Genomic DNA, 11,503 nt, shown 5'->3' with positions numbered 1-11,503 from the left:
TTGTGAGTAAAATATTCAGTAAGTATTGTTTTAAAAAGTCATTATTTTGTAACGATTTTATTATACTTATATTTAGATACATTGGCTTACTTTATGATATTTTTGAATAATTCAGTAAATTTAATCAATGAAGCTTGAATTAAAAAACATTAACCTAAATTGTATTTAAGAGAGAGCATAGATAAGATTTACTTTATTAAAAAATAATAAAAAGTCCTTACAAATCAGTTAAGTTTTAATCTTTGCTTTCACCAACTGAAATCCCGTTAGTATGTCGCCATGAAAAGCTATAAAGCCTTGCCTCATTATATTCTGGTTAAATTAAGACCAGTCGCTTTGAAAAATGCATGTGAATTTAATTTTATTTTTTTATATTATCCTAAAGTTTTCTTCTACCTTTGCGCAAAATGAAGTTGCAAGTTTGAGTACCATATTGAATTGGGCATTGACTTTCGCGAGTTCTTTTAACGAGATTTTGGAAGAATGTAAGTAGAGTATTATGTTAACCTATATCTTAAAAATATATATAAATCCAGTGTCCTGACGATTATTTCTAGTGAACTCCTAAACTAATGAACAGATTTTAATGGGGATTACTTCATGAAGTTCCAACTTGAGAGATTGGATAGTTTATTTTTCGATTTGGGACACATAATAATTCTTATATCCAATATTTGTTTTTGTATGTACATATTTCTATGAGAGAATTTCTTGACGCACGGTTTGACAGTTCTGCTGTGAAACAATCTCTTTATAACAACAGGGAGCATATTTTACGAAATAATTCTTGATGTTATGAAATATTATTGTTTTTTATTATGGACAGAACAACGTCTGTCAGGTCAGCTAGTAGCGTCTAAATCACCTGCCAGTTCGATAATGCGTGACAAAATGTGATGTGTTGGCTAGTTTAATAATCAAAATACCATAGACCATTTATACGTCTAGATAAACTGTGACAGCTGTGAAAACGACCAAAAAAAATTGAGATTGACAGTTAACCTCTATTTTGAGCAATGCACGCACACTAACACAAAATGACATAGAAATCGCGAGTGTGATACGTAGCTTGTCACGCACACTAAAGTATTAAACTTAAACCTGGCCTGTTTTCATCGGTTGTCTAGCAGCAAGAGGCCCTATCTAAACGTATAATACATTATCTAAGCAAAATACTAAGGAACTAATGCCAAGTGTGGCTGACTGTTTACGACTTGTCAATAATAATCGGTTACAGTAATAATAGATTCGCTATCCTTTTCTATCTTGCTTTATGTTCGTTACAGAACTTCTTCTCTCTTTCACGCTTTGATTGTCTGTACGCTAGGATATTGTATTTGTGTGTATAACTATGACCATTAAACCAACTATTAAAACCATTTGGGTTTCAAATTACTAATAACTATGATTACTGCAAATCAGAAATGAGGAGTTACCGACATAGCCCAGATGGTTGCGAAACTGAAGTGGCAGTGGGCAGGACACATAGCTCGTCATGCAGATGGCCGTTAGGGCAGTAAAGTCTTCAAATGGCGACCACGTACCTGAAGATGTAGTGTTGGTAGGCCCCACACAAGATGGACCGATGATCTGGTCAAGATCGCAGGAATAGGTTGGATGAGGGCAGCGCAGGACGAATCGTCATGACGATCTTTGGGGGAGGCCTTTCTCCAGCAGTCTTGTGGTTAAAATTATGATGATTGGTTTCAAATTTACAATTTTCACTTTTTGTTATAGCGCTATCTCTTCTTTCTTTTTATAACGCCCTCTGTTGAGAGCATAAATCTCTAACGGCCTTACAAATAAACTTGGTATAAAGTTATAACTGGTGATAAACAAAGAAAATGCAAAATGTTTACAATACTGTCAATACAATGATAATTCTGAAGTTTTCCTAATGACAAGCTGCCTTGCAAATAAACGCGGAAACGTTATACGTTCGAACAAACCATTCGTAAGCAAAATGTCTATTTGTAAACATTTTACATATTCTCGGTTTATGCTTAATTATAATTTTATGACAATTTTTATTTGTAAGGCCGTAAATCTCGTAATGTCGAACTTCGTTAATAGAATTTTAATACTGATAATATCACTATCGTAATGTCGGTATTTTGCGATTTTCGACTTAAAATAATCTAAATGTGTAATAAAATCGTAACAAAGCAACAACTGCGTATTGATTTTTTACTTGCCTTTTATTAGCTTCAACTGTATGTATGTTTGTTTGTAACAGACTCATTTGGGCCCAATTTGGATCAATTTTAAACGGCCAGTTTTCGTACATACTTCGAAGATTTATCGAAGACCGATGACAATACATTAATTTGATAAAATTATGCCATTTTTTAAATTGCAAAATAAGATAATTGTTAAATAAATATAATAATTAATTATTATTATTATTATTATTAATTAATAATTTTCATTTATTGTCTATAAGGCAAGAATAGATGTCAATAAAAAAAATTCAAAATATATTTTCTATTTTCTAGTTCGGTTTTCTATAAAAAGCGTATATTTTAGTTATTTTATCTACTATTTATTATTAAAGAATACTTGCTTGTGCTTACAAGAAACATCGAATCCAATAAAGTAATTGAAAGAATTTTTCTTAAAAACTACTGAATATATTTAATTCTAATTTTGCATGAATTTTAACACGAGGTCTGGACAACATATGGATAAAGGCCACATAAGGTGCATGCAGCAGGTAGTATACAATAAAAAAATTAGTAAAATGGTTGACCCTAAAGGCCATCCCTGTAACTTCCCCCTAATTCCATACCAGGAAGGCTCCTTTGCACAGGATGTGGGCTAGGTTATGGGTACCACAACGGCGCCTATTTCTGCCGTGAAGCAGTAATGTGTAAGTATCACTGTGTTTCGGTCTGAAGGGCGCCGTAGCTAGTGAAATTACTGGGCAAATGAGTCGTAACATCTTATGTTTCGAGGTGACGCTCAGAATTTTTTAGTTTTTCAATAATTCTGAGCGGCACTGTATTGTAATGGGCAGGGCGTATCAATTACCATCAGCTGGACGTCCTGCTCGCCTCGTTCCTTATTTACATTAAAAAAAACCTAAGCGCCTCAAATTATGCTTATGTCGATAATTAATATAGTTTGTGTTATTTCAAGCTCAAAGACTTAACTATTAACACAGTTTATTAATACTATTTCTTGAACTTTCAAACGGCAATAACTGTTGAATGAATGAACCGATTTGGACACGGTTAGCGGCATTCGACGCAGTATCAGAATCTTTAGGCTATGACTACGAAATTCCGAAGTTGAGTTCGGAATTCCGAAGTAATTCCGAAAAAACAATTTATTCTTTCGTCAATGATAAGTCACGAACGAATCAACCGATTTTGACCGACTTGGCAGGCGATCGACGTGGGATTTTCATGTTAAGAGCTGATTTGTTTTAGGAATCGATCGGTAAAGCCTTTTAAAACTTTAAAGACAACATATGAAAATATATTTTCGTAGTTTTTTAAAATCTACTGGTCCAAATCGGTTCGAATTGTATTTAAAAATCTTTGGTCAAGCCCTTTCGAATGGCGCCAACCGCGATGAAATTGGTCAAGCCGTTCAAAAGTTATAAGAGGTTTACATATATATACACACACATGGACCTTAAAATGTCGAGATCTGATGAAAACTCGACTTTCGAAAAACGGGGCAGTAAAAAATATTAAAATAAAATAAAACAATAAATTCCCGATTTTTGAAAATTTTCAATTATCTTAGCAGGAATTATAATTACATAATTGTATCATTGGTCAACAAAACATTTAAAATTGATACTAACTTTTACAGATATTATATGTAAGGTAGGCTTATTAGCTGTTAAAAAATTAAACCTGGTTTAAGGAAACTCCGCCCATATTGTCCTCAGTTAGCATGGAATATTTGTTTAAGAGCTTGCGTAACTTGATAAAAATATTATTCTTAATTAAATTAAGTGTGGTTTTTTAAATTGCGCGTCATCTACAAAAAACTATTTATATCTATAGTGTAATCTTAATTATAGTTAGCAGTACAATTTTTGTTAAATTCTATGAACAGTTCAACTCATAATGATAAAATCTTAAATTATAAAAACTTGCCATCCCTATTAAAGGTTCCGTAGGGTAAACGGAGAGCTATAGTTTATCCCCCTTATTCATAATAGTCTGCTAACTTAAAGCATTGCTAATTCTCACTCTGTCTTCTTCTATTGACCTACGTTACCTGACGTCAGAATGAGACATAACACTCTGTAGCAGCTGTTTTAAGTTAGCGGAACATTATGAATAAGGGGGTATGTGTCTGTCAGAGGATTATATTATGTTACTTTGTGTCCTTGATATCATTTTAGACTTAAGACTTTGTACCTGACTGCTATAAATCACATACCGTTTCTTATTTTAATAGGCCCGCACGCAATATTTTGAATGATTCAGCGAATTTTCAGTTAATAATTATTATTCAAGATGACGTGCAATAGTTTTCATTTTGTATAATTATTACGATTGATAATTATTAATAATAATGATAAATGATAATAGTAATAGTTATTATTATTAATGTTACAGGAAATACGTAAATTAAAAACATTGTTTACTTGTGACAACCCTCGCCTGCATGTGGTTTTTTCACAGAACTGGTAATAGAAATTTTTAGTATTCGAGATACTAAAGAATGTCAAGAGTGGGTGAATGTTAACGAGTTGTCAAACAAAATCGTTTACAGTAGCAGGAGATTTTTCACCAGTAGGAGGCTCCTTTGCACAGGATGCCGGCTAGATTATGGGTACCACAACGGCGCCTATTTTTGCCGTGAAGCAGTTATGTGTAAGCATTATTGTATTTCAGTCGGAAGGGTGCCATAGCTAGTGAAATTACTAGGCAAATGAGACTTAACATCTTATGTCTTAAGGTGACGAGTAGTGCCACTCATAATTTTTGGGTTTTTCGAGAATCCTGAGCGGCAGTGCATTGTAATGTGCATGGCGTAACAATTACCATCAGCTGTACGTCCTGCTGGTCTCGTCCCTTATTTTCAAAAAAGATTCGCTATCCTTTTCTATCTTTCTGTTTCTCTGTTAGAGATGTTCTTCTCTCTCGCAGTCTATGTCTGTACGCATATAGAGTCCAGACTCTAGACGCTGTCGGCATTTATCAGGAGATCAAAGGCGTCGTCCTAATATAATATGGGTCTTTATACTGTGGCACATATGATACAGAGGTTTGTTTTGAAAATAGTTTTGACTTCTTTTGTTTATGGTTGCTTGAACCAAATAAGATTATACTATAATTCTTCGATCACTTATACGTCAAGATAGACAGTGACAGCTGTGGAAACGTTAACTATAATTGAGGTTGACTGTTAACATTTATTTTGAACAATGAACGCACACTAACACAAAGTGTCATACAAATCGCGAGTGTTAAGACGTAGCTTGTCACGCACACTAAAGAAATGAACTTGACGTATTTTCATCGGTTTTCTAGCAGCTCTAGACGTATTTTCAAAGATTTCAATCATAAAATTTATACTCAAATTGATTTCGTAATACTTTGAATAAAATAAATAAATAAAATATATTTTGTTTATCATAACTACACGAATATAGAACCAAAGTTTTGTTATATTTCATACTGTTTAATAACCTTGTCGTTTGGATGTAATGGAGTTTTCACTACTGTCGTGAGTGCACTGTATTTTTTACACTCATTTGAAAGGGACCTACGGTCCGGTTCTCTGGCGATACATGTTATTGGAAACGGGTTGAGTATAAAATATACTAAAACGCATAATTAAGTAGTCTCATTTGTCTTGTTAAGAAGAAAGAATAAATTGTACGTGCCGTTTATAACATAGCTAGAGTTAAGATTATTGTTTCATAAGATTCATAGTTCTTGATATTCAATTTTACAATAAAATACCATACAGTATACTAGGACGCACAAATTCAAGAAATATATTAAAGTTTCTTTGACAAAAAAGGCTTATAGTAAGCTTAGTTAAGCTTAGTAGATTACCCTTGTCCTTGCATGATGCATGATTCTTAAAAAACCCAAAAATTCTGAGCGGCACTACAATTGCGCTCGTCACCTTGAGACATATGATGTCAAGTCTCATTTGCCCCGTAATTTCACTAGCAACGGCGCCCTTCAGACCGAAACAAAGTAATGTTTACACATTACTGCTTCACGACAAAAAAAGGCGCCGTTGACCCATAATCTAGCCGGCTTCCTGTGCAAAAGGAGCCTCCTACTGTTAAAGCCCTTCAGTGCCGATGTCGTATAGTCCCGGGAACACTTCACAAGGAAGCTCATTCTACAGCTTGGTTGAATGTGGAAGAAATTTCCTGGAAACCGTAGTGTGGAGGAATGCCACACATCCAGATGGTGGGGATGATGATATCGTGATTTGGAGTGTGTTGTGCGAAGATGAAATTCGGCGACAGGAATCAGGCGAAACAGCTCTTCGGAACACTCCCCGTAATAAATGCGGTAGAAGACACACAAGGAAGCGACGTGTCTTCGCAATGTTTTCAACATTTTCAAAATTGCAAAGATTATTAAGGTGTTACGGTCTTGTAGATATGTACTCTACATCTTTTCATCTTATCTCTAAAGTTCCGTTGCGGTCAGAAAACTCGTTATAAAATCAGATAAGTGTTTAAGGTCAACTACGGCGCCCGAAGGGCACATAGATGATGATGATGGAGACTGATTGGCCCTGCCGTTCTTCATTTGTATTTTTTATGACAATAAGGGACGAGATGAAGGTTCAGTTGATGGTAATTGATATGCTCTGCTCATTACAATGCCGTGCCATTCAACATTCTGGAAAAGCCCACAAATTCTGAGCGGCACTACAATTGCGCTCGTCACCTTAACGCATAAGATGTTAAGTCTCATTTGCCCAGTAATTTCTCTAGCTACATCGCCCTTCAGACCGAAACACAGCAATGAAACCATTACTGCTTCATGGCAGAAAAAGGCGCCGTTAACAATAATCTAGCCGGTATCCTGTGCAAAGATGCCTCGCACTGCTAAATTCCTTAAGTCGCCTCTTACTTCCCTTCGTTTGCATAATGACTCATGTGGGAAAAAAGCACAGGGTAATTAGCTGGGTAGACAGATTTTTGGCTCCATTTTTTTAGTAACAAAAGATGGGTGGGTGGGAATGGTGGGAATCATCCCACCACTACAAGTAGCGCCCGTTCAAGAGCTTCCCTTGACCATATAGATGGTAGGACCCGCTCTACGATGCCGCAGGCATTATTTTGTAGTTAGTGAATAAGACAAACCCGTCACACTCGAATTGACTTGATATCGGTGAAGCCGGCTCGAGTCGAATAATAAATCCATACACTACATTACACATTATTAGATGTACAACTTATTAAAGAAGTCACATCATTTTCCTAAAGACTTAAAAGTAAAAAAAAAAATCGCACATTAGAAATTAAAAAAATAATTAATATTAAATTAAGGTAAGCAAAACTATGCATAATTATTACAATATATGGCCATACTATTAAAATGCTAGTAAATTTGGGTAATGAATCATGAAATATGTCAACCTCTTTGCATATACATTCATAACCGACGACCAATATAGCCGAATGGTTAGTGACCCTGACTACTAAGCTAGAGGTCCCGGGTTCGAATCCCGGTAGGTGCAATCATTTATATGATGAATATGGATGTTTGTTTCCGAGTCATGGATGTTTATATGTATTTATGTATGTTTAAGTAAGTATAGTGTATTAAATATATCGTTGTCTTGTACCCATAGTACAGGCTATGCCTAGTTTGGGACAAGATAATTTGTGTAAGAGTGTGTCAATATTATTATTATTATAAATTTTTGTTAGCCTTGATAAAGCGGAAATTTGCTTCAGGTTAGTTCTGGCTAATCAAAAATCAAAATCAATTTATTCATGTAGGTCACGGAAATGACACTTATGAATGTCAAAAAATATATTTTTTCTCATTGAATCTACTGCTACTTCGTAAAGGGTAGAGCTAATGAGAAGAAGTAGCAAAAAACTGATTGCCACTCATGGAAGGTTTACAGTTGTATTTCTTTGTTTGTTTGTTGTTGATCATCTTCGCTTTGATTAAGTTTTCACTTCTGTTTGGTTTAAAGCACACACTGTTTTTATTTAATTGAAAAAAGGCATATTACAATAAATACACAATGTTTACATATTTTTACTTTAAGTATAAAACATGTGTCATTCCTCGAACAAAATCCAAGTAAGGCAATGTCGTAAAGATTTTTGTCAGTAATTTTTCGTCAAATTATGATCATTGTAAATATTTTTTTTTTATAGTCAAATATACATTATATTACTGATTTTTATTTTATTCAAACAAAACAATGCTTATTACTTTATTTACAATTCTATGATTAAATTAAAAAAGAACTATCAGTACGGGGAAGTGTACTAAAAATACTGTACCAAGAATATTGGATAGCTAGGCTGATCTGTTGACCGAAATAGCTGGCATTGCTTGGGTTTTTAGTAGCCAGCAGCCGCCTAGATAGTACTTAGTACATTCACCTCGCCTCTGAGCTCCACGGACAAAGAGTCTCGACACCAAACTAAGACACAATCAGACCGACATATAATTTGCGACTTTTTTGTATGACAGTAAGGGACGAGGCGAGCAGGACGTTCAGCTGATGGTAATTGATACGCCCTGCCCATAACAATACAATGCCGCTGAGCGGCACTACAATAATTGCGCTCGTCACCTCAAGACATAAGATGTTAAGTCTCAGTTTCACAGTAATTCCCTTCAGACCGAAACACAGTAAAGTTTACACATAGTAATGTGTAAACATTAGCATGAAGCAGTAGCTTCACGGCAGAAAAAGGCACCGTTGAGGTACCAATAATCTAGCCGGCATCCTGTGCAAACGAGCCTCCCCCTATTTTTCCCATTTACGACGTTTGCTGTTTTATACTTGTTTTCTTTAATACTTGTATCTAAACTCTAGTAAATTCAACTAAAACTGCGAGTATTTGTTGTTAACAATGGTGTGACGAAAGATTAAGGTTGAACATACAACGTCACAGTGAAGAGACCATTCTAGATTTGGGATGTTTGTATTGGCCTATGTGTACGAAAGATGTTAAAAGATTAGTTTATATAGCTAATGCTGTGGTTATTTACGGAGCGTGTAGTTTTGGATCACTATATTTATATAGACAAATATTAATAATATGATATATAATTACTCCCGTAACAATTGGGAACTTTACTCTCAAAATTGTGGACGAGTACGTCTACCTTGGACATATAATCCAGATAGGCAGGTCCAATTTCGCGAAAGAGGTCAATTGTCGAATCCAACTCATGGATGGATGGGTAGCGTTCGGGAAGCTCCGTAAAATGATCTCGTGCCAAATACCACAGTCACTGAAGACGAAGATTTTCAACCAGTGAGTGTTGCCAGTGATGACTTACGGTACGTAGACGTGGTCACTAACTATGGGCCTTATGAATAAGCTCACTGTCAGAAGGCAATGAAGATTGGAGTTTCCATGCCAGATCGAATAAGAAATCCGCAGGAGAACCAAAGTCACTGACATAACGTGAATGATTGCGAAACTGAAGTGGCAGTGGTCAGGGCACATAATTCGACGGACAGATGGCCGTTGGGGCAGTAAAGTTGAATGGCGACCACGTACCAGAAGACGCAAATTTGGTAGGCACCACGACCCTCATCTAATGTATTCCGATGAACTGGTCAAGATCACAGATCAGGAGATCTTTTTGGACTGTCCACTGCTGAACAAAAGCCTCCCTTTTGTTCAGCAATGGACGTCTTCTGGCTGATATGATGATGATGATATATAGAGGTCCGGATCGATGGTTCTGCCTGGTGGTAGAAGCTCATAATGAACACGGCCCTTCCAACCCTACCATACACACAGCATCACCTTATTGCGATTTTACCCGAGTTTTGCCACAGTCTGTGAAGCCGTTCAGTTTTTCAGACGTTCTTATCGTACGTGATCCACTTTTCATCACCAATTATTATAGATTTCTTTCAGCAAGCTCGTGTGGCACTCAAATATTAAGGTATTTTTTAAATGGGTCAAAACGTTCATACGCTTAAGCCAACTTTTTGTTACTCTTAGTGACACGGCATTAGATCCTTATAAATGTTGAAAATTTTAAAATATATCGAATTTCTTCTTCATTAAGTCCCTTCATGTTGACAGAAAGAAAAACAAAATTAAAATAGCTGGAAACAACATTTTAGCAAATTGTTTCAAAGATGCAAATAGTACAGCCAAAGAAATATTATCCCAACGTTATTGATAGTATTGATATGCAAAATTACTTTTCTCCAACCTACTAGTTAAGTAATGTATATTCTTCAAAATATTTTTGAAACCTTTAGAAAGATCTTCATTTAGTTGAATAATTTGGTAGCAGTTTTCATGACTTCGGCGTACTGACACAACACCAAAGGGGTCATACTTGTCGTTGGTCACTTAAGAATATGCCAATGACCTGTCTTTGTAACGTATACGTTTCTTTGTAAGCTTACAAAACCAAGAGATGAGTGATAAAATTAACAAAAACTAATAAGAAAAGATAAGAATAATTTAAGAACGACTTCCTGTTCAGTCTCGTTGCATTACATTATTTTAAAACATTTAAATAGTTCGCGCACATGCCGAGTTCCAGTTTCCGCACAAAGACATAAACATCGTATCTGTTAAGACGTGCGCGAATCCTGGCCTAAAACATATACTGGCAGTTTATAAAAAATGTTCGATTATCTATGATTCTTTATTGGAATTGCGCGGGAATACAAACATTTGCTCGCATTTATTTCTGTGTTGAAATATTAATAGAATAAAATCGAAGCAATGTTTTTAATTATATTGTTATTATATATAGGGAAAATTTGCAATGTATCAACAATGTATAATGAAAATGAGTGGGTTGGATATTCGGTGGGATTTCTTTCGGATTGTGAGTAAAACAATTTAATTAATTCTTAATAATATTTCATACCTATAAAGTAAAATATATTAGCTATATTCAATTTCAATTTGTTAGTTTAATTAACACTTGTTTGGTGGTCGTGAACGGGCCCTACTTGTGGTGGCTGGATGATCCTGTTACCGGCTGCTTAATGTTTTTTTTAAATTAAAGTTATTATATTTTTTTATGATTTACGGTGTATGTATTGATGCATCTACAGCTGTACTGAATAATTCTTGTGTTATTATTTATTGATTTACATTTACTTTTTTTTTTCTAACTCGTGGAAGGCATTTAGTATTTGACGTTTTGATTATTTTAGTTGCATCACTTTCATTATATTGCAATTGAAATGATTTGTTAAACGATGTAGCTGTAAATGTTGATATAAAAGAGTGGCAATGAGTTTCTTGCCACTTCTTCGCATTAAAGCTCAAAAACCTTTGCCGAAGTGGTTGTAAATGTAAAAAAAAAGAAAACATTGGACA

At 35.0% G+C, this 11,503-nt stretch overlaps 1 protein-coding gene across 2 annotated transcripts in view; it reads left to right on the top strand.

The window, feature by feature from the left end:
- Nucleotides 1–338: 338 nt before the first annotated feature.
- The window catches only part of LOC126966415 (pancreatic lipase-related protein 2-like), a 43,327-nt gene continuing 32,162 nt past the window's right edge, over nucleotides 339–11,503 (top strand). Inside the window, exon 1 of one of the 2 annotated variants that reach the window (XM_050810440.1) lies at nucleotides 339–485. In XM_050810440.1, coding sequence (XP_050666397.1) covers nucleotides 344–485 — 142 coding nt within the window. In that variant the 5' untranslated portion in view covers nucleotides 339–343. Of the gene's footprint in view, nucleotides 486–10,755; nucleotides 11,004–11,503 lie in introns of those variants that run through there. The other variant, XM_050810441.1, reaches the window with a different exon arrangement.

Source organism: Leptidea sinapis, chromosome 10 (assembly GCF_905404315.1).
Source record: "Leptidea sinapis chromosome 10, ilLepSina1.1, whole genome shotgun sequence".
Taxonomy (NCBI): Eukaryota; Metazoa; Arthropoda; class Insecta; order Lepidoptera; family Pieridae; genus Leptidea; species Leptidea sinapis.
The sequence above is the reverse complement of the archived record's forward strand: the minus strand, read 5'-3'. Positions and strand labels throughout refer to the sequence as shown.